The sequence below is a fragment of the Pristiophorus japonicus genome, chromosome 6, assembly GCF_044704955.1.
Source record: "Pristiophorus japonicus isolate sPriJap1 chromosome 6, sPriJap1.hap1, whole genome shotgun sequence".
NCBI classification, from domain to species: Eukaryota; Metazoa; Chordata; class Chondrichthyes; family Pristiophoridae; genus Pristiophorus; species Pristiophorus japonicus.
The window spans coordinates 39,739,120-39,766,475 of NC_091982.1; the positions used below are offsets into that span (position 1 = coordinate 39,739,120).

The 27,356-nt window shown below is 43.7% G+C and overlaps 1 protein-coding gene across 1 annotated transcript in view; it reads left to right on the forward strand.

The window, feature by feature from the left end:
• The window catches only part of LOC139266100 (monocarboxylate transporter 8-like), a gene marked incomplete at its 5' end in the record, with an annotated part of 123,844 nt that extends 105,704 nt beyond the window's left edge, over positions 1-18,140 (forward strand). The window contains 2 exons of the mRNA XM_070883947.1: positions 259-487; positions 13,003-18,140. Of these exons, the coding sequence (XP_070740048.1) occupies positions 259-487; positions 13,003-13,229 (456 nt within the window). The remainder of the gene's footprint in view (positions 1-258; positions 488-13,002) is intronic.
• Positions 18,141-27,356: the final 9,216 nt, after the last annotated feature.

The following is a 27,356-nucleotide window of genomic DNA, read 5'->3' on the forward strand; positions in this document are numbered from 1 at the left end:
AACATGGAAACATATAGAACAAGGAAAAGCTATAAGCTCAGTTGGTAGTTCAGTAAAAGATCTGTAACCCAATTCCTTTTCGAAGAGCTTCTGTTCAACACCTGTCCTCTGTGAAGCTGTTTTATTAAGTGTATAGCTGTTTAATGGTAATGCACCAATTTGGCTATTAATTTTAATCTAAGGTATTCACTTTAGTCCTGTATTTCCTGATAAATAATGTCTTACAATAAATAATACCCTTATGTTTTCCACTTGTAGGTGGCAAGCTTTTGGCTGTTAGGGCTCATGTCCATCATGATACCACTGTGCAAAATATTTGAAGGTGTCATTGTTGTCTGCCTTTTCCTGGGCCTGTGCGATGGCTGTTTCATCACCATTATGGCACCTATTGCCTTTGAGCTTGTTAGACCTCAAGAGGCTTCACAGGCGATTGGTTACCTTCTGGGACTTATGGCTGTTCCTATGACTGCGGGACCACCCATTGCAGGTTAGTGTCAAATTAAAGTGGGATTTGTTTTAACATTAATTAGTGGATAGATAGATGAAGAATAATGGAAAATTGAGCTAGTATTTGGAGGAACAATACACACAATGTTAACATTTGCTCTCGTTTCTTTAAGATTTTTAGTCCCCATTATTTTTTTAACTCTAAGTAGAATCCGACCATCTGTGGTTAAGATTTATCAAATCCTGTAATTGTACAGAACCTTTTTATCCCTCTGTTCCCATGCATAATTTGAAGGAATTCCCAATCTTTGTATTTGAAATGTAAGTTATTTCACAATTGATATGATCCCCAATAGTAATTCACCAAAACAGGAACTGAAGCCACATTAAGATTGTCAGTCAATTGCTCACGTAAATAACCATGAAATCATATTACATCTGAAATAGAAACATTGGCCCCAAGTTTCCACATGATTTGCTCCTGATTTTTAGGAGCAACTGGTGTAGAACGGAGTATCTTAGAAATCGGAATTCTCCACATTTAGTTTTCTGCAGTTCTAGTCAGGTAGAACAGTTTCACTTTGGAACAGAATTTTTTTTTCAAAAGGGGGCGTGTCCGGCCACTGACGCCTGATTTCAAAGTTTCCACAGTGAAAACGTACTCCAACTAACTTAGAATGGAGTAAGTGAAGATTTTTGTACGCTTGAAAAAACCTTGTCTACACATTAAAAAATCAGGCGCAGGTTACAAATTCGGCATAGGGAACAAGGTGGGGGGGGGGGGGGAAGGGAAGTCATTAAGTTCTACAATCAATCCTTAGTTATACTTATACAAATATTATACAAATAAATCCAACCTGAATAAAAATTTATAAGCAAAGAAAAGATTAAATAAACCATGTTCCTACCTGTGTGAAAGTGCTTCAGGCAGGCCTTTAGGCAGCGGTGTGGCGTCAGTGTCTCGACGGCAGCGGCAGGCAGCAAGCAGCCTTCGAGCTGAGCTGCGGTGCTTGAGGCAGGCCTTCATTCCCCGCGAAGATGCAGCATCCGGACGGACTTGAGGCCATTCGGTCATGGGATTGCAGCGGCGTCAGTGGCTGGCCGGGAGCCGAAGAATGAACACAGGACACACGCAGCTGCAGATTTAAAATTCTTTAGGCCGTTCAGCCACGCTTATGGGGCGGCGTCAGTGGCTCGAAGGCAGCCGAAGAATCAGGAGCGGACGTCAGGCCATTCGGCCATGGGATTGCAGCGGCGTCAGTGGCTGGCCGGGAGCCGAAGAAAGAACAGCAGCAGCCTTCGAGGTGTGAGGGGGACTGACTGAGGCCATTTGGCCATGGGATTGCAGCGGTGTCAGTGACTGGCCGGGAGCCGAAGAAAGAACAGCAGCAGCCTTCGAGCTGTGAGGGAGACTGACTGAGGCCATTTGGACAGGGAGAGGCAGCCACATCGACATCTTTATATTTAAATTTGCAGGCACCGGTTCTGCAAGTTTAGCAGAGAAAAGCTGAACTCACTGATTTCAGCAGGTGATTTATTCAGCAGTGCTGCTAAAAGCACTCCCTCACACACACAAATATCAAGAAAATTAAAATACAAGCCTTTGCAGGGGTCCAAGAAACAAATCTTCACTTTTTCGGCAGTACTTTTAAAAATGGCCGAGTGCCAATGTTTACTTCAGACTGCGCGTGCGCGAACGCTCCAACGCGCACGCGCAGGGTTGCCGGCACCAAGAAGCCTCATTTCAATTGTACCCGCCCCCTCCTACTTACTAAATCGGCGCGAGTCGTAGGCTCCGCCCCCTGTGTGCCGCGCCAAACACACATTGAGCTCCAAGGAGCTCGAAAATACCGCATTTTTTTTCCGGCGCCGTTTTCGGCGCGAAAAACAGGCGCCCAGCTCTGAGGTGCGCCTTTTTCGCCGCGTGTGGAAACTTGGGGCCATAAAGTGCTAGAATTATACTGTAGATCGGTCAACTTCTGAAAGAGAAAGTTTTGTTTGTTTAGGGTGGGACCCTTCAACGTATTAGCACAGATTCCACTGGCGAACATTCTCCATGTACTCACCCTGTTATGATACAAGATCATTCAAACAATCAGTTGGAAAATTCTAACTGAAAGTGACCTGGTGGGGAAGATGTTTTCTGTTTGCTATTAATAGCAAAATCATAAACATGTATATGAAGAACATTTTGAGGACTTCATTGCAAATAGAGAACAGAAAATATCCCCCCCACCCTGACCCACTAACTCACACTTGTTTACTGGTTGGAAATCTTTCTATATTTAAAACAAAATATATTAGTTGAAATAATTTTGGCCCATTTCATAATTGTGCATGTGAATAATTTTTCATTTGAAAATTAATTTACAGTTGAATAATGATAGAAGCTAGGCAGTTCCGTAAGGAGCTGGCCTGTTTTGGATCCGGTTTGGGATTATTCAGATATCTGGGGCTAGAAATTCCACGATTGGGGCAAAAGCCAGGCATTTTCAAGCTAGCGGATGGAATTTGGGGCATCAGTTAGATATGGCAGAGTTACATCCCTTCTAAAGTACACAGTAAAATTGGTGGAAATGGGGTTGGGTAGAAAGTGCACCCAACCCTCAAAGTGATGCATGAATGGAAGTGACAGGTAGTGAGGTGCTGTCTGTCAGAGATTTTGCCATTTATGCCACAATTGCAATTGACTTCATTAAAGCCTGTGTAAGAGGGGCATGAGGTACCTTTATGACTTGGCAAACCAGAAAGTGGACAAGTTCACAGGCTTTGCAGCTGGAAAAATCATTTTTCAGCTGTGCCGCTAAAAACAAATTCTGCCAGTTGCCTTTGAGTGGAAAATCTTTTTCTTCCCTTCCCTTCTTTCATGGAGCCCTTATCGTGGGGTTCACAATGGTCTCTCCCTTATGATGGAAGCGGAACAGGAGCAGGAAGGTGAAGAAATGAGAGGCATGCGGAATAAGGTTACACCAAAGGAGAAGACCAAATACTTCCGTCGGTCAGACTACACCACTCCCTCGAGGGTGTATCAGAAGAAAGCTGCTTACATAAGCAACAGTTCTGCAAGGAGGCATAGAAGGAACTCTGTTTCCCGATGTAACGTGACCTCCAAATATCTTCTCAACATCATAAAAGGCAAAGATACACTTCTGCACCCTGGATTTCACAACACAAAAGTAACAAGTGCTTCTTTTTGTTAACCGCCGTGCTTCTTTCACTGTCTCTGTGCCATCCAGGTGTGGCACTATGCTGCTACAGGAGTATACAGCACAGAAGGAGGCCATTCAGCCCACCATGTCTGTGCTGGCTCTTTGCCAGATTCATCCAAAATAAATGTCTGCGCTCTCCAACCCGTGTGGATTGTGGATGCCAATCGGTCATCATCATCATAGGCAGTCTCTCGGAATCGAGGAAGACTTGCTTCCACTCTTAACCTGAGTTCTTAGGTGGCTGAACAGTCCAATACGAGAACTACATCCCTGTCACAGGTGGGACAGACAGTCGTTGAGGGAAAGGGTGGGTGGGACTGGTTTTCCGCACGCTCTTTCCGCTGCCTGCGTTTGATTTCTGCATGCTCTCGGCGATGAGACTCGAGGTGCTCAGCGCCCTCCCGGAAGTACTTCCTCTACTTAGGGCGGTTTTTGGCCAGAGACTCCCAGGTGTCAGTGGGGACATTGCACTTTATCAGGGAAGCTTTGAGGGTGTCCTTGAAATGTTTCCTTTGCCCACCTTTGGCTCATTTGCCGTGAAGGAGTTCCAAGTAGAGCGTTTGCTTTGGGAGTATTGTGTCAGGCATGCGGACAATGTGGCCTGCCCAGTGGAGCTGATCGAGTGTGGTCAGTGCTTCAATGCTGGGGATGTTGGCCTGGTCAAGGACGCTAATGTTGGTGCGTCTGTCCTCCCGGGGGATTTGCAGGATCTTGCGGAGACATCGTTGGTGGTATTTCTCCAGTGACTTGAGGTGTCTACTGTATATGGTCCATGTCTCTGAGTCATACTGAAGGGCGGGTATTACTACAGCCCTGTAGACCATGAGCTTGGTGGCATATTTGAGGGCCTGGTCTTCGAACACTCTTTTCCTCAGGCGGCTGAAGGCTGCACTGGTGCACTGGAGGCGGTGTTGAAGTCATCAATGTCTGCCTTTGTTGCTAAGAGGCTCCTGAGGTATGGGAAATGGTCCACGTTGTCCAGGGATCTTGATGACTGGGGGGCAGTGCTGTGCGGTGGGGACAGGTTGGTGCAGGGACTTTGTCTTATTGATGTTTAGTCTAAGGCCCATGCTTTTGGACGCCTCAGTGAATATAGAAACATTGGAACATAGAAAATAGGAGCAGTAGTAGGCCATTCGGCCCTTCGAGTCTGCACCGCCATTCAATACGATCATGGCTGATCCTCTATCACAACACCATATTCCCGCTTTGCCACCATATCCCTTGATGCCTTTTGTTTCTAGAAATCTATCTATCTCCCTCTTAAATATATTCAGTGACTTGGCCTCCACAGCCTTCTGTGGTAGAGAATGCCACAGGTTCACCATCCTCCTGAGTGAAAAAATTTCTCCTCATCTTAGTCCTAAATTTCCTACCCTGTATCCTGAGACTGTGATCCCTTGTTCTCAACTTCCCAGCCAGGGGAAACCAGTCTATCCAACCCAGTCAGAATTTTATACGTTTCAATGAGATCCCCTCTCATTCTTCTAAACTCTAGTGAATACAGGCCTGGTCGACCCAATCTCTCCTCATACGACAGTCCTGCCATCCCAGGAATCAGTCTGGTGAACCTTCGCTGCACTCCCTCTATGGCAAGTATATCCTTTCTTAGGTAAGGAGACCAAAACTGCACACAATACTCCAAGTGTGGTCTCACCAAGGCCCTATATAACTGTAGTAAAACATCCTTGCTCCTGCACTCAAATCCTCTTGCAATGAAGGCCAACATACCATTTGCCTTCCTAACTGCTTGCTGCACCTGCATGTTTGCTTTCAATGACTGGTATACAAGGACACCCAGGTCCCTCTGTACATTGACACTTCCTAAGCCATCACCATTTAAATGAAACTTTGTCCTTATGTTTTTCCTACCAAAGTGGATAACTTCACATTTCTCCACATTATACTGCATCTGCCATGTGTTTGCCCATTCACTCAACCTATCTAAATTGCCTTGCAGCGTCTTTGCATCCTCCTCACAACTCACAATCCCACTAATTTTGTGTCGTCAGCAAATTTGGAAATATTACATTTGGTTCCCTCATCCAAATCATTTATATATATATTGTGAATAGCTGGGACCCAAGCACTGATCCTTGTGATACCCCACTAGTCACTGCCCGCCACCCCGAAAAAGACGCGTTTATTCCTACTCTCTGTTTCCTGTCAGTTAACCAATTTTCAATCCATGCCAATACATTACCCCCAATTCTATGTGCTTTAATTTTGCACACTAACCTCTTATGTGGGACTTTATCAAAGGCCTTCTGAAAATCCAAATACACTACATCCATTGGTTCTCCCTTATCTATTCCATCAGTTACATCCTCAAAAAACTCCAGTAGATTTGTCAAATATGATTTTCCTTTCATGAATCCATGTTGACTTTTTTAAATCCAGTTGATATTATCTAAGTGTGCCATTATCACATCCTTTATAATAGACTCCAGCATTTTCCCTACTATTAATGTCAGGCTAACTGGTCTGTAGTTCCCTGTTTTCTCTCTCCCTCCTTTTTTAAATAGTGGGGTTACATTTGTCACCCTCCAATCTGCAGGAATTGTTTCATAATCTATAGAATTTTGGAAGATGACAACCAATGCATCTACTATTTCCATGGCTACCTCTTTTAGTACTCTGGGATGCAGATCATCAGGCCCTGGGGATTTATCTGCCTTCAGTCCCATTAGTTTCTCCAGCACTATTTTCTTACTAATAATCATTTCCTTTAATTCCTCTTGTTCACTAGACCTTTGGCTCCCTAGCATTTCTGGGACGTTATTTGTGTCCTCTTCCGTAAAGACAGAAACAAAGTATTTATTTAATTGTTCTGCCATTTCCTTGTTCCCCATTACAAAATCTCCTGTTTCTGTTTGTAAAGGACCTACATTTGTCTTCACTAATCTTTTTATTTTTACGTACTTGTAGAAACTTTTGCAGAATATGTTGACTATGATTTGGAGTTCAGTCTCTGTGTGCACGCAGACGCAGGCGTCGTCTACGTACTGTAGCTCGACGACAGAGGTTGGGGCGGTCTTGGATCTGGCCTGGAGACGACGAAGGTTGAACAGGTTCACACTGGTTCTGTAGTTTAGTTCCACTCCAGCGAAGAGCTTGTTGAATGTGAGGTGGAGCATGGCAGCGAGGAAGATTGAGAAGAGGGGTGGCGCGATGACGCAGCCCTGCTTGACCCTAGTCCGGACGTGGATTGGGTCTGTGATGGATCCGTTGGTAAGGATCACGGCCTGCATGTCGTCAAGGTGCAGGCGCAGAATAGTGACGAACTTTTGGGGATAGCCAAAACGGAGGAGGACGCTCCATAGACCCTCACGGTTGACATTGTCAAATGCCTTTGTAAGGTCAAAGGCGGCCATGTATTTTTCCTGCAGCTGTTGTGCTGTTAAAATCATGTCCGTTGTGCCCTGTAGGGGACGAAATCCGCACTGTGACTCCGGGAGGTGCTCCTCAGCCACAGGGAGAATACGGTTGAGGAGGACTCTAGCGACGCCTTTCCCAGTGGCTGATAACGGGGATTCCTCTAGTTGCCGCAGTTGGACTTTTTTAAAGATGGTCACGATCACTGCATCTCTGAGATCTCCCGGAATGCTCTCCTCCCTCCAGATGAGAGAGATGAGGTCATGTATTCGCGCCAACAGTGCCTCTCCGCCATACTTCAGTGCCTCAGCGGGGATTCCATCCGCTCCCGTAGTCTTGTTGCTCTTAAGCGCCAACAATTGGTAACACAGTACTTGTCTGCGCTGTGATAGAATGAGCCTCTTGTCAATGAGGTGGCCCTTATCTCGGGGCTGCTGAGTCCAAGGAGAACTCTTCAGCAGGGTAGGCCGCCACTGCAGGTGCATGGGCAGCTTGTTCCTGTTTCCTGACACCGACATGAGCTGGCATCAGAGGGGAAAACAGCAACTGTGGAGGCAACAGATGAACTAATGGGCCAGATTTTTCTGAGAAAGTAATCGGTATTATTAATGTACAAATCGGCCAGCAACTTGTAAGGAGGAAGAGATGCCGCGTGAATTGCAAATCAGCACAAGTTGCTGGCCAATGTGCATCGTCTGCTGTTAGCACTGCGAAAACGCCATCTCACCTGTAACCTCTCTGATTTTCAAGAAGTTGCTTCATTTGCACATTCATTGTCAATTAAACTCGCCACGGAAAGTTAAGCCTAGTAATTAATAGCATACGTACCCTTCTGATAATTGTTAATGACTGCCAATCACTCTCTTGCCCAGAAAGTAAACAGTTATAAGTGAGGGATCTCATTCATTCAGGTTGTGAATTGTTTTAGGAGTTTTTAAAAATGTCATTTTTAAATTTAAAATGACGTTTTCTTACTTTTCTATTCTGTCTCTTTTTCTCTCTCTCTCTTAATCCAATCTTTCTTTCCCTCCATTTATTTCTCTTGTACCAAAATTCACCCACTCTAATTCACCCTCCTTCTCAGTCCTTCCTTTGATTATTTTCTCAATCCTTTAATCTCATTGGTTAAGGAGGTACACTTTCTTGTCCCGTTGTTCACCAAGGTCCCGGGTGCCCTGTTGCCCTCACTGCGTCGTTATCAACTTGTAGTTCCAGCAACTTTGTGGGCAAAAACGTTTTAAACCCTAAATGTGCACGAACAAGTCTAACTAACAGGGCCCCACTCCAACAAAATTTGTCCCATTGTTTCTGACAAAGGATCCATGCCTGAAATGCTAACATCTGTTCTCTGCACAGACGTTGCCTGACCTGCTGAGTGTTAACTGTTCTGTTTTTGTTTCGGATTTCCAGCATTTGCAGGTTTTTTGACTTTTTTCGTCTAGGCATCTTAGTGGGCTGACTGGAGAGGCCATAGGAGGAGAGAGGGCAGCATCATGAAGGTGAACTCGAGCCACCCACTTGAGCTTGGCCCTGGATCTGAGTGCCCACTGAGCAGCAGAAGGGCTGATCTGATGATGGGAGTTCAGTTCTGCAGATATGGTGCCCCAGAGCTCTGAGGAGGCAATTGCCATCGCTGTGTCCAAATGATGCTGCCAGGCCTGAAGATCAGTGGTGAAAGCATCAATTCTGGATGCACCGACTGGTTCTGTGAACTCCTTGACAGGGTGGGGGGTGGGTGGGGATGGGTCCACATGTTCTGGTCCTGCCACTCACACTTTGACAATTAGCACTGAGGATGGTATAGGACTCTGTTTGTTCCTTGTCCTGTCTCCGGTCCACTAAGATGAACCTCAGGGTGTCCATGTAAGCTCATTAAAAAGGATGTGCAGAGTAGAGCCCCTGGGATCTGAGTCTGCATGCTATAGAGCTCCCCGCTGTCAGATCCCATTTTCACCTTTAACTTCTCTGGCACCCTGTTAAAAAAACTCTTGTTGTAACTATCTCGATCCCCCACGGGAGTTCTATGGGTTGGTGTTTGGTGAATGGCAACATGGGTGAGGATATGAGGTGGACAGGCTTATTCTTCCTTGAACTTCAGCCTTACATAGAAACATAGAAACATAGAAAATAGGTGCAGGAGCAGGCCATTCAGCCCTTCTAGCCTGCACCGCCATTCAATGAGTTCATGGCTGAACATGAAACTTCAGTACCCCCTTCCTGCTTTCTCGCCATAACCCTTGATCCCCCGAGTAGTAAGGACTTCATCTAACTCCCTTTTGAATATATTTAGTGAATTGGCCTCAACTACTTTCTGTGGCAGAGAATTCCACAGGTTCACCACTCTCTTCCTTCTTTCACTATTGCCGTTATCCTGCTAAGCAGTGATACATTTTATATCCTGCTGATGCACCAGACTTTACCCTGCTTCCCCTGCATTCCAACCATTCTGGAAACATTGGGAATGTTGCTCCACATTTTCTGCTTTCCCGACATAACTGTGACATTGCAGGCTGGGTTTGCACAGGGCGCATGCCTTTCATTGTTATAATTACCTGACTGCGGGGTTAACAGCAGAGTCAACATCACTGCAAGAGGGGGCCAGACCTCCCATTGAAAATGGAAATGATTGACAGTGGGTTTGGAGCCTCCACGCCAGTCTCCCATGGGTCGGGTCTGTCAGTGGCTAACAGACCTCACACCAAGTGGCGAGGGAGGCAATTTACATCATTTAAGAGCTAGTTAAAAGCCAATTCAAGACAATTTAACTCTCTACTTACCATTTTTCCAGCTTTTTGATGAGGATCACGGTGCTCAGGGATCATATCAGGTAAGTAGGTTGGGTTTTCAATGAGTTCTGAATAAATGACAGCTGCAAATGTGGTATAAAAGCTACTATTTCACAGCTGTTCACTTTCCAATCTTAGAAGCTGGAGCCTTCAGGATTTGGAATATACTTTTAAGCTTTATGCAGATTGAAAGTGTTGTATTAAACTCTCTATCCACTATCACCTCCTTGGAACAACTTCACTCACTATTGACAGATCACTTCTGTCACCTCAACTTCAGCTGCCATCTATTCCATCAGCATCGGTGCCCTTTAAAAAATGTCACCTTGGTCCTCAGAATTCTACCACGATCAGCCCCAACACCAACATCACCAGGCACACCAGCAGCACCAACAACAACACCAACCTTCTCTGTAATCACCTGATGTTGCACAGGACATCAGCACCTGACCACATTGCTACCCGATGGCCAGGGATGGCCTCACCATGGCCAGATTTACTTCATTTAATGCTGTACACACTGGCTGTCACATGATGTGCCAGGTTGGCACCACCCCACACCAACACCATAAAGCATTCCTGAAATGCCCAAGCCATTCCTGTCACACTCATCGCCATTGTGGGGGTACCGTTATGTCTCACCATTCATTGCAACTCACTTAGCCACTTCCAAAAGTGCACACAGATCTGTCCAAGAACGCAAAGTATTGAAAATAAAGATTTAAATGACACCACATTAACAGAAACTTTACATGGATCTTGGCCTACCCTGTATGTTGTTAGCTGGTATGATTGCACTAGGATGAGAGCGAGTGTGAGGAGTGGCTAGTGAGATGGGGATGTGACAATTTAGATAGAGAGAGAGGGAGGGGTGGGGGTGTAAGGTAAGTTGGTGTGAGTAAGGATGTGTCGGAGTAGGGTAGGGAAGGCAGAGTGATGGGGATGTGATGAGTGGCACAGCAGGATGAGGTTGAGTGTGGCGTGCAGTAATGTTTCGTAATCTACTGACAGCATTGAAAGGTTTGGGCCACTGCAGCCAGGTCCTCCCGATGACATCCCCACTTGTGCCCTCCTATACAATGTGCAACCAGGCTGCATTGGTCTCCTGGGGAGACCTCTTCCATCCTTTGGAAGGGAAGAGAACCTCCCTGCGTTCTGTGACTCCCTCTATAAGCATATGGAGGGAGCTATGGGAGAGCCTGGGTGCAGTCGTGCACCTTCGTGCAGTGCTTGCCGCACCTCAATGCTGAAGAACACTGACAGCACAAAATAACTGTGGCCATGGTCCCTTTAAAGAAACGGCTGATGCCACGTCATCAAATTAAGTCATCAGACCTGCTTCCTTTTAATTGGCTGGGAACCTCGCTGGGCGGGCTTAACAAGCCCAATCAACATAAAATTACTTGGAGAGAGTGGGCTGCAGCCAACAGAGGCCAGAATCTCACTAAACAACCCGGCCTCCCCGGACTCGCCACGGTTGGCGAAATCGCGGCAATGGTGTCAAGACCAAATCTTCAGATGATGCTGGCTAGTTGTACTAAGGAGCATAGACATAATTTGTGTCCCATTTTAAAGTCATTATTTTTATATAATTGATTATATATTATTTATAATCACGTAACAAAAGTTACAATTTGGGAGCAGAGAAGTAGAGTTGGTTAAAGTCGAGGACATTCTTTGAAGTACAGGCTGAGGTACCACTGGCAGGAGTATAATTACATGGGAAGTTTACATAGGCAGATTGCCTTATAAATGTGGACATAAGGAGGATGAAATGGTCTGCAGTGGAAGTGGAAAATTGGCATTCAATTTAACACCCCACCTCATTTCCTTTTTCTATTCATTAGAAAAGAAAATTGCACTGCATATAAAACGTGTGGCCGATTGCACTATGCCCGCAGACCAGTCTGACTCCCAGGAGTTTCTCATGGAATGTACACAGATGTATATAAATACACATACATTCCAAAACTGGAGGGTGGGCAGACTCCATCCCCAGTGCGGTATGGAAAACAGAACCCACACTGAAGCTGAGCCTCCAAATCCTTTTAGAAAATTGTGTAGTGACTTGAAACAGAGGGATATCAAAGGTACAAAAGCCAAATACCGCGGATGCTGGAATAAAAACAGGAAATGCTGGAAATCTCAGCAGGTCAGGCAGCATCTGTGAAGCGGAAGCAGAGTTAACATTTTGGATCGATGACAAAGGGTCATCGACCCAAAACTTAACTCCGCTTCCTCTCCACAGGTGCTGCCTGACCTGCCGGGATATCAAAGATTATGGGGAATGGGCACGTGGAGAAAAGCACTGGCACAGACGTGATGGGCTAAAGGGCCTGTTCCTATGCAGTAATATTGTATGACTCTCAGACAGACTTAGCGTTTCAGTATCCAAAACACATTTAAATGTCATTAGTCTTATTTTTGATCTCCTGTCCTTTGAGAAAGGGCTAGCCTCCATGCTTCCTCTGAGAGCTTGCCCAAGATCTAGAATTCATTATGTGGACAACCACAGGCCGAATCGGTGATGGAGAATGGCCAATTTTAATTCTCATGCAACTGGTCAAACTATCAGCGGAAACAACCCGGAGTGGAGTCCAGGTACTTCCTCAGAGGGAAGGGGAATAAAAATAAAATGGTTTAATAGGTGAAGCGCTCGAGCCACTGCCACAAACATCCCATCATCTTTATTACCAGAACACTTTCATTTTCCTTTGTGCTTTTTCCCCATTTCTTTTCCATACAGGAATATAGCTCATTTATACGATTATAAACAATGGATAGTTGCACCTCAAAGCCTATTTTAAGACTGGGGAAAGATTAGTGGCCAAATTAATCAGTCGTAAAAACTGTTTGTCTTCATTGAACATTATCTTTTTTTTTACAAAATCCTTCCAATTTGACAATACATTTATTTTAAAAGGTTCCATTCAATTGAAAATCAGTTTATGTGTTTACATCCAATTCAGTGCTCAGCACAGAGGCTGGGGGAAATGATTACTAATATGAATCTAGATCTGTGTAAACCCCTACAGCTCACACATGCAAGTTATTACTGACTAAGCAGTATTGCCAGAGCTGTATATTTCTGTATAGATTAGTGGCTTATTTAATTTAAGCTTCAGCTTTGATGTTGGGAGTTTAATACTAACTCTCTTAACCTTTGACCCGTTTATTCCATGCAGGAATTCTGTTTGATCACTTCGGCAACTATCGAATGGCCTTTTACTTGGCTGGAATTCCACCGATTATTGGGGGATCAGTTTTGTTCTTTGTTCCTATAATCCATAACCGAATTCTCGAGAGGCAAAAAAAAGAAGATGCCAGCACTGACAGGATGTTGTTAGCTTCCGAAAGTGTATTAAATGGGGACATGCTTCCTGGCAACCCTAATACAGAAGCCTGTGTATAGACAGTGATGACAAGCTACCCTCTCCTACATTCCAGAATGGGATCCTTCCCAGCACTTACTGTAATGTTTTCTTTTGATATATTCATGTAGTTTAAAATAACCTTTCTCCCACATGTGTAACATCAGGATTACTCCTTAAAATAACAAATTCCACAAAGGCAGGAGGGTGAAAATTCAAAACTTGGCCAAGGTTTTTAAGATAATGCACCGGGTTTTAAATGTCTGTGCCTGCATCTTAGGTGCCATGTTGAATTTGGTCACAGGCCAGTTGCATTGATTACTTCTCTCAAATTATTGTATTGAAATGCAATCATTATTCTGCTAGCTAGGGACAACCAATCAGGGCAGACACTATATAGAATTAAAATTATTTTTTTTTAGTCATGAGACATGATTTTAAATACTTGGAACTTTTCAGTGTTTCTCCTTTGTTCCTTTTATCAGGAGCTCTTAACATTGAGTGTTCATGATTGTGTGTGGGGAAAGAACAGGTTGAAAAGGATTACAGCTTTCTTGTCTTAATTGCATGACATTCTCTATCACCAGCTTTGGGATTGGCGCAGTTTTTGGTCATTGAACATTCAACTCATTTTATGATCATATACTTATTTTATGGCGGTTTTCCCTCAGATTCTGAGTGATAGCACTTACAAGACTGTCACGTGAGGAAATCCTCACACATGTACGAACAGGGGAGTGGGACTAGCTGAGAGTCAGCACGGGCTCGATAGGCCGAATGGCCTCCTTCCATGCTGTAACCATTTTATGATTTTAACTATTACTGCCCCGATTTACCTGCAGCATGTAATAATTCATTTGAGCAATTGAGCCTGGCAGCTGCTGTTATGGCTCCGACTCAAGAACCTCCACCTCTTAAATCTCTCATTACTTTTATCAGCTCCTCCAGTGTGTGGCAGATGCAAATAAATAAGAGATTATCCAGCGGTCTTCTGCGACTGTGCATGCTCCACACACCATGGCCCCGCCTATTCATCAAACAACAGATTGTGAGCTAGCATTTAGCCTTTTGTGGCAATGGGTCCCTTGCCTTTAGGATTCATCTACGTAACAGCACCAAAAGCATCTCAAATCATTGTATGCTTAAACCATCTCCCTCCCCTCCCAAAAATTTCCATTATTCTGCAGGCACTATGTATTGAACCATGTTAAAAGACATTGGCCTAGAAATTGCATTAGCGCCAGCCATTAAGGCCAATTTTGAAGAAAAAAATGGCAGCCGCCTCGCTTCTGCCCACTTCTGGAGCGGAACGCAGTGGCAGCCATATTAGGCAGGTCGGCAGTGCTGCCTGCGCTCGCCTCAAATAATTTAATGATCATCATCATGGTACCAATTGGCGTGCAACACCGAATTGATGCATGCTGAGCGATTTTAGACGTCATCGTTCCTTTTAACGCCCTCTCCAAAGCACAACCGTGCATGCAGCCATTGCCAGTGCATATCTGACCCGGGAGAAAGCAGATCTATAGATCTCTGTCTTAAATAACTGCAGAATATGTGCAGCCCCACCGAACCGAAGGCTCTGTGACAGGTTTGCATTCTTAACTGATCACTGTTTCAAATAATTTTGACAGTTTGCACTGGATGGTCTATTCAGGAATTTGATGACACAAGTAGCATGATTTTTCATAAATTCAAGTATTTCAAACCTCAAACTGCTAGAATGATTCCACCCAAATTGCAGCATTTAATCAGTTAATGATGACTTTTTTTGATTAATAATTGTACTTGACAAATTAGCTGGCTAAATATTTGAGACCGTCAGCAATTGAATTAAACATGGATTTCAGCTAAACTGCTGGTTGCATTATTTAAAATTGGTGACAGCTTTTATTTTAAGGCTTTGATTTATCGATTTATGTGTGTTTTCAATTCTCTTTTAACCTATAAATCACGAGATACATAACCAGAAACATTCCATTTTAGTTTTATAAATCTCGCTTTCCTGATCACGCATCACAGATAGTTTCGAACCAACCTTTGGCCTCCTGCTGATCTTACCCCGAAACAGCATGTTGCATGGTAGGTTCTGCGCTGCGATCATTTAAATCAGCAGATAGCACCAAAATAACGGTGCTGCCTGTGCTCTTTGAACGGGCGCAAGCAAACCTCTCCCTGTGGTGGCACTGCCCATTTTCGGGCTTTAGCGAATTTTTAAGTCCTTAAATGCGTGATTGAATGCATGTATCAGCAAGCTGTATCAAAGCTCAAGTCTCAGCTTGAGTAACATTCATGAACTACATAACAACAAACAAGGTAGAAGTTATGCTACAGTTATATAAAGCTCAGGTTGGACCACATTCAGTTTTGGCAGGAAGGATATATTGGCCTTGGAGTCGGTGCAGTGCAGATCCACCAGAATGATACCGGGGCTACAAGGGTTAAATTATGAGGACAGGTTGCATTGACTGAGCTTGTATTTCCTTAATAGAAGATTAAGGGATGGTCTAATTGAGGTGTTTAAGAAGATTAAAGGATTTGAAAGGGTAGGTCGAGAGAAATTATTGCCTCTGGCGGGAGAGCCCAGAACAAGAGGGCATAACCTTAAAATTCAAGCTGAGCCATTCAGGAAGCACTTCTTCACACAAACGGTAGTGGAAATCTGGAATTCTCTCCCCCAAAAGCTGTTGCGGGTAGGTCAATTGAAAATGTCAAAACTGAGATTCATAGATTTTGTTAGGCAAGGGTATTAAGGGATATGGAACCAAAGTAGTTAAATGGAGTTAAGGTACAGATCAACGCTGAATGGCAGAATAGCCTCAAGGCTATTCACTGGCTTACTCCTGTTCCTATGTTCCTCTGTTGCAGTGTTTTTGTGAATGTTTAAGCACCATCTCCCATTTCAATTTAGAAACGGGTGCCTGTAGATTGTATGAATACCCTTAGATTGCTCTGCCCAGATCAAAAAGAAATGGGTTAATCTAGAGATAAATGTTAAGACGTAGTATTTTAAAATACTGCAAAAATAGTTTACCACCTTGCTGATGTGTAAAGCACAAGGAAGTGTCAAACAACATGCTTCTTTGGGCAGTCAAGGGGAGGTGCACAGTACACACAAAAAATAGGAGCAACTAGGGACAGGTTTGGAAGTGTTTACATTCTAGGTCTGAGTCAGACAAGAGCACATTCCCCCAAACTGCACTGCACAGGGTTTCCTACAGAATTCTACTTCATGGGGAGGAAGTGATTTTTATATAAATATCAATCCTGATGTTGGAACTTATAACCTAGGAAGGTTATACAATGGAGAGACAGCGCCTTGAAGTATAATTGTATTGTACAGTTGTAATATGATGCCCGCACCTTCTGGAAGCAGGTTGTGATGAATGCTTGCTAACTGTATCTGCCTGATTTACCATTTCACGATAAATTAATCTGAATGTTACATCATGTGTAGTGAACCAATAGGAATTTACTGAATTTACTTAGCGCCGGATACGAGTTGCAATAATGTGTAACTATCTTGGCATTTTGATTTAGGAAGCTGTGATCCTTTCTCAATCATAGAACCGTAATTAAGCTTTCCTGTGTAAAACTTGTGAGAGATGATATTGGTTTTCAAGCCGTCTTATCTCCTTTTTCACAATCATTTAATTTTTGTTGCCACAGGTTTAGATCCAGTCAATGTCTTTCTGTAATCAGACTGGTAAGCTTTTAATAAAAGAGAGATGCCTGTCAGTGACAAGATTAAACTATTTCAAATTAAAACAGATAAGTGATTTAGGAGATAATGCTGTCATTTAAATTTCATTAGTCTTTGACACAGGCCTGTAGATGCCTAAGAAAAATAGGATACTGCTTTTGCAAAGAGGAACTAGTGCTGCTATTAGTGGTCAAGTTTCCCTGTGGTGGATGAAGGTGAATGGAAATTAATTTAAGTGAATGGATCTATGTTCCAAGCTTTTCTGAGCCAGACCCCAGAGTTCAGTTTATCGTGCACCTAATCACCTCAGACTTCCTACTCCATTGTCACTGCATTCTCAAGACGTCCATAGCCAATCAAACTGACTTCGGTTTTTACTGTTCCAAACAAGTAACAATGAAAGAATGTTGTGGGGTATTGGATTCCATCACTGTGGCATTCACTGTGCTGTGGAGCAGGAGAACATGAAATCCTTCCTCTTGCCCCTGTAATTCCAGTTAAAGATCCTACCAGCTGGCTTTGTTGTCAGAGACAGCGGTAGAATGGAGGCCAGCCTCTCCTCTCTGTGGGGAAACCATAGGCATGCCACCCTGAGTAGCTAAAGAGGGAAAAGGGGTGTTCTTGGAAGATCTAAACAGAACAGTAGTGAAAATAGATAGCAAAAGGGTAAAAAAAAAATCTAACTTTGGAAATCATGCAGATTTATTTGGCTGCATATAGTGACACAAGTCTCAGGCAGAATGACTAATTCCTCTGTCAATCACGCCTGGAGTCTGAACTGCTGTAAATGTAAATATTGTGGCAGAGCCTGGTCTCCAGTCATCTTGGATCCCCTTGCCACTGGACCAAGACCTTGCTTTGACAAGCCCGTGTGGTGGCTGGTGTGCAACGGCCACCCCACGTTAAAAGAATTCGCACACAGACATCTTCCACTGTTTAAAATGAGCTCATCAGTCACCTGAGTATTCATTTTTTAGTGTGGAAGCACGTCATCCTCGACCCCGAGGGACTACCTATGATGATTGATTGATTGATTGATTTTATGGACATAATTTATATTATGTAACTGCCCTTCAGTCGCTGCATTTTGCTGGAAAAACAATCCTGCTGTACTCGGTAGGCTCTGTTTGCTGGAGTTTCGCTCATGAGTTCGGAGACCCTGTATATTAAAACCCTAAGTGCCACCTTGTCTCCAACTCATTGGCTGACACAGTGGCGTCAATATTTTTCATGAAACTGCCAGATTTGATATCTCCCCCTGAGTTTATCCGCTGGGAATAGCAGAGATTTATTCTGCGCATATGTGCAACTGAGAGTGCGGTGAGATGCGTCAAATTATTCACCCAGTTATATTGTGAAGTGCATTCACAGTTGTGGATGGCTTCAACTTAATTATTTTCAAAGCTGTTTGTTGTATTTTCACAGCATGCTAATGTGGCATTGGCTCAATAAATGGTAAGAGTTGGGACCTGACTTCCTCTCTAACCCAAGCTACCCAATTATTCAACAGATCCCGTTGGTCGCAGTGCTACACTAGTTGTGATCATCATCATAGGCAGTCCCTCTGAGTCGAGGATGACTTGCTTCCACACTGGAAATGAGTTCTCTGGTGACTGTAGAGTCCAATGCGGGACCTACAGGCTCTCTCACAGGTGGGGCAGCCAGTGGTTGAAGGAAGAGGTGGGTGGGGTGCCTGGGTTGCCGCGCGCTCCTTTCCCTGTTGATGCTTGGCTTTACTTGCTTTTGGTGAAGGGACTCGAGGTGTCAGCGCATTCCTGGATGCTTCTCTTCCACTTTGCGCGGTCTTGGGCCGGGGATTCCCAAGTGTCAGTGGGGATGTTACATTTTTTCAAGGAGGCTTTGACGATATCCTTGAAGCCTTTCCTCTGCTCACCTGGGGCTCGCTTGCCATGTCAGAGCTCCGAGTAGAGTATCTGTTTTAGGAGTCTTATATCAGGCATGCGGGCGATGTGGCCCATCCAGCAGAGCTAATCGAGTGTGGTCAGTGCTTCAATGGTAGGGATATTGGCCTGGACACTGATGTTGGTGTACCTATCCTGCCAATGGATTTGTGGAGGCAGCATTGGTGGTACTTCTCCAGTGTTTTGAAGTGTCTGCTGTACATAGTCCAAGACTCAGCCATATAGGAGGATGGGTACCACCACTGCTCTGTAGACCATGAGCTTGGTGCCAGGTTTGAGGTCCTAGTCTTCAAAACACACTCTTCCTCAGGCGACCGAAAGCTGCATTGGTGGTGTTGGGCCTCGTCGTTGATGTCTGCACTTGTTGACAGTAGGCTCCCATGGTATGGAAAATGGTCCACGTTGTCCAAGGCCTCGTCGTGGGGGGGGGGGGGTAGGTTGGTAGAGGACCTTTGTCTTATGGATATTTAGTGTAAGGCCTATGCTCTCGTACGCCTCGATTAAGGTATTGGCGATGCTTGGAGCTCGGCCTCAGAGTGTGCGCAGATGCAAGCGTCATCTGTGGCATGCTGTGGGATTGAGTCGCGGTCAGTCACGTTGAAGACAGAATCTTGGTTGAGGAGATCCTCGAAGTGCTCCTTCCAGTGGGCAGTGACTGCCTTTCTGTCCTTGATTCTTTTATTCCTTTTCCCGTGTTAATGATATTTTTCTCCCCCACTTTCTTCGATCCTGCATTTATCTCCAATTGAGCAAGCAGGTAGGTGACCTGCCCCCAGGTTAGGCCGTCACTGTACTGCAACCAGCTGCTAGAAGACTCAAGTTGACCGATCCCTTCTCGCTCGTCACAGAAAAGCATTTAGTTGGTGCTCACCACCCTCCTGCCCTACCTGAAATCAGACACGGCTGCATTCAGGAAGCCCACTGTGGATACTAAGCATACAGTTCTGATTTGGTTTATTTTCAATCCTTGTAATGTATAATCAGTCTGACTATAAATAGCTTTTACACAGAAATGTGTAGTATTTTACACCATCCTAAATATAGAGAATTCTGGACTGTACAGGATAAACTGTAAATATCAAATACCAACAGTACAATTTTATCAGCTATATGAATAGGATAGTTTACCATCATTTCAATTCAATTCCTTTGTAAAAACTTGATTTAACAATCCATCAAAAAGGTATAACTGTGTCATGGAAATCCACAATCACCGAGACAATCCATGAGATTTTTAAAGAATTATATAACATGAAGTTATGATTGGTTACAGATTTAAGAATTTTCATGTTGAGCTTCACCTTTTAGCTGACTGAAGCAGTCAAAATAACATTTAAAATCCATTCTCTCAAAGCACAGTAGCAAAGTGAGATGTAAAACATCAATTATTTTATACCCAATGTTCTCTTGTTAAAATGAACACACCAAGCTTAATGTTTATCTAAACAATTTGATGTTATAAAATTAATTTTTGTCTTTCCTGTTGAAAATTTTTCACCAATATTTGTATTATGCACAAGTGAGGTTGCCAAGTGATGATGTAATTGAATCAATGTAAAAATGTCTTTATATAAAGTGCAAAGTAAACTTTGAAAACCTATAGAATAAAATGATAGTGTGAAATAAGAGAGTCATAATAGCTCAGCTGCCATTTATATTTGATATAATAAACATATTATGCACTATAGCGATTGTGAATACAAAATTCTAGAGACTCCAAAGTCTGGGGTGAGGGACAGTGGAGATGTGATGTATTCCCTATGGGGGAAGCATAACATAGGGTGGGGCACAATTTGGGGTGGAATTCTGATCCACCGGGTTTCTGCACCACCTAATTTGCTTGGGAAATTATAGACCAGAGTGGCAGACACTTCTTAAGCCCCGTCTCCTTATGTTCTCCCCAGACTTGAGGTCCTTGGCGGCATTTCCAGATTACCTCAGAACCTCTGGCTAGCGAAGCATCCGATAGACTCAATAGAATTCCCACCTGTTGAGAGCAGGTTTGGGTTGCATTCAGGGCTTGCTGCAGGCCCCCAAATTAATGTGATGTAAAAGACAGATTTTTGAATAATAAGGGAGTCAAGGGTTATGGGGAGTGGGCAGGTACGTGGAGTTGAGGCCAGGATTAGATCACCCATGATCCTATTGACTGGCGGGGCAGGCTCGAGGGGCCGAATGGCTGACTCCTGCTTCTATTTCTTATGTTCTTATGTAAACCAAGATATTGAATGCTCACTGCAGGGACAACAGTATGTTTTGCAAAGTTTAATCTTCTTAACCCCGGTAAGGGCTTTGGATGCTTCATCTAGTTAATGGGCTGCCTGAAATTTTAGTGGCTGGAACTCCTGCCTCCTGCTCTTTATGATAGGGCAGTGGTTCATTAGGGTAATCTAAACTTACCAAGTTTTTAACAAGTTTGCCATCCCTCGGGTTTCACGCCAACTAAGTGTTGGGTTCTCAGTGACCCTCCGTTGCTTTGACTAGTTGACAGCTGCAGAAGTGGTATAAAAGCTACCATTTCACTTTCCAATCTCAGAAACTGAAGCCTTCAGGATTTGGAAGAAACTTTTGAGCTGTATGCAGTTTAGAAGAGTTTGCAGTGCACTCTCTATCCCCTGTCACCTCGTTGGAGCAACCTCTCTCACCATTGACAGATCGCTTCTGTCATCTCTAACGTTTCGTGATCTACTGAGATCATTGAAAGTTTTGCGCCACTGCTGCCAGTTCCTATTGACGACATCCCGGCTTGTGCAACCAAGCTGCATTGGTGTCCTAGGGAGGTCTCTTCCGCCCATTGGAAGGGAACCTTAAGAACATAAGATAAGAAATAGGACCAGAAGTATGGCATACGGCTCCTCGAGTCTGCTCTGCCATTCAATAAGATCATGGCTGATTTGATCTTGGCTTCAACTCCATTCCCGCCATAAGCATCTGGAGGAAGTCATGGGAGCCTGGGTGCAGCCGTGCAACTTTGTGCAGTGCTTGTCTCTTCTCAGAACTTAGATTTTAAACCTGGAATAGCCCGATTACTTTTATTTGAGCTCTCTCCACTGCATCAACAACCTTTTGTAAGCACATAGCATTCCTAATATGGGTTCACCAGTGAATGAATTATTTTGACTTATAGTCAAATGTCCTTGGAGATTCATTTGATTAGTTTGGCTAAAAGCATTAACTAGAAACTTTAAGTACACAATCATAGCAATTCATTTCCCTTTTTCAACTTTGCTAAGTTGTGTACTTGAACTTGAGCTCACCCAAAACTCTGCTGCTTGTGCCCTAAATCACACCAAGTCCCGTTCATCCATCACCCCTGTACTCACTGACCTTTTTTGGTTCCTGGTCCAACAAAATCTCAATTTTAAAATACACATCCTTGTTTTCAAATTGTTCCATGGCCTCGTCCCTCTCTTTCGCCGTAATCTCCTCCCAGCCAGTCAACCCTCCGAGATCTCTGCACTCCTCCAATTCTGGCCTTTCGTGCATCTCCCATTTTCAGCGTTCCACCAATGGTGGTCGTGCCTTCAGCTGCCAAGGTTTTAAGCTCTGGCATTCCCTCCCTAAATATCTCTGTCACTCTCTCCTCCTTTAAGATATTCAATAAAACCTGTCCGATCAAGCTTTTGATCACCTGTCCTAATATCTCATGTTACTCGGTGTCAAATTTTGATAGATAATGCTCCTATGAAGTACCTTGGGATGATTTACCATGTTAAAGGCGCTATAGAAATGCATGTTGCCATTGTACACATTTTTCTGCTCCATTAATCACTTACGCTTATCTGTACTACAATCCATTTACCATTCCTAAGGCCATCAGCATAATTGGTGCCACTCACTTTGAATGCTGTTTTTCTCTTCACTTGACACTTGTGTGGCTAGGTAATAAATATTACAATGGGTATGTGCCATGTGATGAGCAGTTGACCTGGAACATAATTGTAACTTTGGCAGAGGATTGATGGAACCCTCGGAGAAAGTTATGGCAGACTGGTTGAACTTGCAGAAATTTCATGTATGGAGATGTATCTGAGGATTTCAGGACTGTATACACTTAAAGAGTGAGACACGAACTTGGAAGCAGAGTCCACAATGGGGATTGTTCGTGGCCTGTGAAAGAAATGGGCTTGATGTAACAAATAAACGTTGTTTCTTCTATGTTCATGTTTCTACAATTAACATATATGATAGATAGAATGGACATTCTCGTCATCCATCCAGCATGGAATGGACAAACCACAGCAAGTTTAGGATAATGACACTTATACATGTAAACAGCAATTGCAAAGCCTTGCTCCCTGAAGCACCCCACTCATTACTGTCTTCCAGGCAGAACCATCTCCACAAGCAATTGGTTGCTTCCTCTGCATCAACCAATTTTCAATCCATTTCAGAAGCACTCCACCCATGTTGTGCCCTCCAACCTCATGGACCAATCTCCTACTGTATCAAACGTTTTGCTTAATTGCAAACATCCACCAAGTTCCCCTTGGCAGATATCCTGGTCTTTGTACTTGTTGACCTATACAGGTCTGCTCCCAGATATGGCTGCATCTATTTGCAACGTAAGTGTGTTGGACCAGATTTCTGATTTGTCCTCCAAGGGTGTTGTGTAGGCATACCTGTTCACTGTGTGATGTCTGTAACACTGTCTTGCAACATTGAATGTACCCTTGTACTGTACATACCTTACCAGTACACTAGAGGGTGCTGTTGCTGGAGACCCAAGGGTTGCCTGCACACAGCAGGTAACCCAGTATAAAAAGGAACACACAGCTTGTTGTCAGCACTCAGGAGCTGCTAATAAAAGACTGCAGGTCTGCACAGTCAAAGCACCATACCCTGCCTCGTGGAGTCATTACTAAAGGTGCCTACAAAGGGGACCAGACCCACCCAACAGTTTGTCTGGAATGTGTAATTTGATCCTGTCTGCTGTAGAGCAAATCAAGGTCTCTGCAATGTGCAATTTGATCGAGTCATTGTCAGGCAGGCCACTATATTCACAGTGCTAACACTATTGCTTTCAGAGAGCAGTCAGCCCCCACACACCTGGGTTTGGAGCATGCACAGCCCTCACACTACCGAGGTCAGAGAATGCTCAGTGCTCACACTCCTTGGTTCAGAGAGCACACAGTGCTGACACTCTGGTATTCACATAGGATGGGGAGCAGCCATGGAGGGATTTCAACATGAAAATTAGAATTTTAAAATCATCATCATTCATCATCATAGGCAATCCCTCAGGATCAAAGCAGACTTGCTTCCACTCCCAAAGTGAGTTCTTTGATGGCTGAACAGTCCGATACGAGAGCCACAGACCCTGTTACAGGTGGGACAGACATTCGTCGACGGAACGGGTCGGTAGGGCTGGTTTGCCGTGCGCTCCTTCCATTGCCTGCACTTGGCCTCTTCATGCTCTTTGCATTGGGACTCCGAGCTCAACGCCCTCCCAGATGTACTGTCTCCACCTCGGGCGGTCTGCGGCCAGTGTCTCCCAGGTGTCAGGGTTGATGTCGCACTTTATCAGGGAGGCTTTGAGAATGTCCTTATAACGTTTCCGCTGTCCTCCTTTGGCTCGTTTATCATGAAGGAGCTCTGCATAAAGCATTTGCTTAGAGAGCCTCGTATCTGGCATGCGAAAATCAAGATGTTGGTGGACCATGAGCCAATGTAGGTGAACGAGCACAGGGGTGATGGGTGAATGGACTTTCTGCAAGTTAGGACATGGGCAGCAGAGTTTAAGATGAGCTCAAGTTCATTGAGGGTGGAAGATAGCTAGAACATCGGAATAGTCAAGTCTGGCAAATAACACATAAATGTAATATTATGCTTGTTGGTAGGGCCAACACAGAATACAATCTATTTTAAAAAATGTATTTATTCATTCTAGAAATGTAGGCAAGGCCAGCAGTTATTAGGCATCCTTTGAGAAGGTGGCAATGAGCTGCCATCTTGAACAGTTACAGTCTGTGTGATGAAGGTGCCCTTAGTACTGTTAGGGAGTTCCAGAATTTTGTGACAATGAAGGAATGCCGATATATGACAGAGGAACTTGGATGTGGTGCTGGTCCTATGTGGCTGCTGCCCTTCTAGGTGGTAGAGGTTGCAGGTTTAAGGAAGTGTGGTTGAAGAAGCCTTAGCAAGTTGCTGCAGTGCATCTTGCAGTTGAGGACGGCAGCCACAGTGCTCTTTCAGGTGGACGTAAAAGATCCCATGACACTATTTCAAAGAGCATGGGAGCTCTCCCCGGTGTCCTGGCCATTATTTATCCCTCAATCAGCATCAGTAAAGCAGATTATCTGGTCATTATCACATTGCGGTTTGTGGGAGCTGTATAGGTGCAGAGTGGCTGCCGTGCTTCTAACAGTGTCTACACTTCAAAAGTACATTAGTTGTAAAGTACTTGGGGACATCCTGAAAGGTGCTATCAAAATGCAAGTATGTCTTACTTTCATCCATGATCTTTGTGCTCATTAATTTACTTTGGCTCCTCTAGGGGGTATACTCCCCTCCCTCTGACTTATTCCTCATCCTTCACCCTACTATTGGCAGCTGTGCCTTCAGCTACTCAGCCCCACACTACCATTCCAGCTGTAAACCATTGTGTCTTGCAAATCGTGGCTTGTCATCCTTAAAACATACCTTTGTAAACTAAGCCCTTTTTTTTTTAAAAACAGCCCCTCATTTTTATTTTTCCCCTGCCCTTCATCTCAAACAAAGGATTATTTTGAATGTTAAGGCACCAGACGAATGCAAGTTGATATTGTAACAGATACAATGCTTGACTCCTGGAGACTGCTTAAGAAAACATCCAGATATTGATTAAAAAAAAGAAAAATTGGTGGATTTTTTCCCCCTCAAACATAGGACACACCAGAAAAGACACCTGGACTTTATTGGTGGAAATAATTATTGTCCAATAATGCCTGCTGGAATGTGTTTGACAAGTGAAGACAGGACTGAGTTTGGCTATGATGCTCTCTTGTGGTTGAACTCACTGTTCAGGCTCATGTATTACATCTTATTTTATAGCAGTATAGCAAAAATCAGTTTTCTCATGCATTACATTCACTACATTCCAGTGTAGCACATAGATACACAATATGCAATATAAAAAGGGGTAATAGTCCAACTTCATGCTTGAAGCAATGATCCTTGCCAGCCAAATATGCTGGTCTGAAATTGTGTTTTACACTGTGCATGATTTTATGATTAACATAAATAGGAGCAGGCCATACAGCCCCAAGCCTGCTCCGCCATTTGGCTGATCCAATCATGGACTCAGGTCCACTTCGCTGCCTGCTCCCCATAACAGGTTAAGAAACCTGTCTTATGTCTCAGTCTTAAAATTATTCAATGACCCAGCTGCCACAGCTCTGAGGCAGCAAATTCCACATCTCAGAATAAGGGTCTGCCCATTTAAAACTATTATGGGCCCTAGTCACAATCAGTGGAAACATCGTCTCTCCATCCACTTTGTCAAGCCCACTCAATCTTATACATTTCGATAAGATCACCTCTCATTCTTCTGAATTCCAATGAGTAGTCAACCCCCTCATCTCTGGAATTAACCTAATGAACCTTCTCTGAACTGCCCCCACAGCAAATACATCAATATAGAGATCAAAACTGTACACAGTATTCTAGGTGTGGCCTCACCAATACCCTGTATAACTGTAGCAAGACTTCCCTGCTTTTATACTCCATGCCCTTTGGAATAAAGGCCAAGATGCCATTAGCCTTCCTGGTTATAAGATGTACATTATAACCAGGTGCATATTATAGTAAATGTTTCATAGTACCTATACATCATTAAAAGTGACCGCTTGTCTTCAAACTAACAGTAGTCATGTACGATAAAAGCATCACATACACAGGCAATATATTGGTGGCCAGGACAATGTCCCCAAATCCAACTTACACCCTCGTGCTCCTCAGCCTTTTATTTTGCAGCTTAAATTTGTACATTTTGTTTCAGCTTGTTGTAATTTAAAAAGTTCTTTAAGACAGCAATGTGACACTGTAGCAACTTGGGTTTTAATGCCACATATTAAATAGTTGAAGTGATGACATAATTACTCTATATAATCTAATTAAACTATAATTTTTTTTTTATATACAATTTATTTTCCTTTCTTCCCTGTCCACTAAAGTATCAAACTCAACAATGATTCACCCAAATATTAGGTCAGACTCAATTTGATTCACCTTGAATGAGGAATGCTTTCAAGAAAATTTAAATAACTGACTTTGTTGTTTAGCAAAGAAACACCTTTGAATAACCCAACAAAATGTTTGTATTTGAATTGAGAAGTTGTGTCATCGACTGTCACTTTTATCAATGCTAATTAGGATGACCGACCAACCAACCTTCAGTACCACTGAATCCATTCAAACTTTAATTTGATTGAATTATATTTTTGATTATTGATCGAGTCCTATAAATTATAAATCCATCTCTGGCAAGTTAACACTTCATCTGGGAAAGCAGAAATCATCAATCTTTGAGCATTATTAAACTATTTGTAACAATTCTATATGAA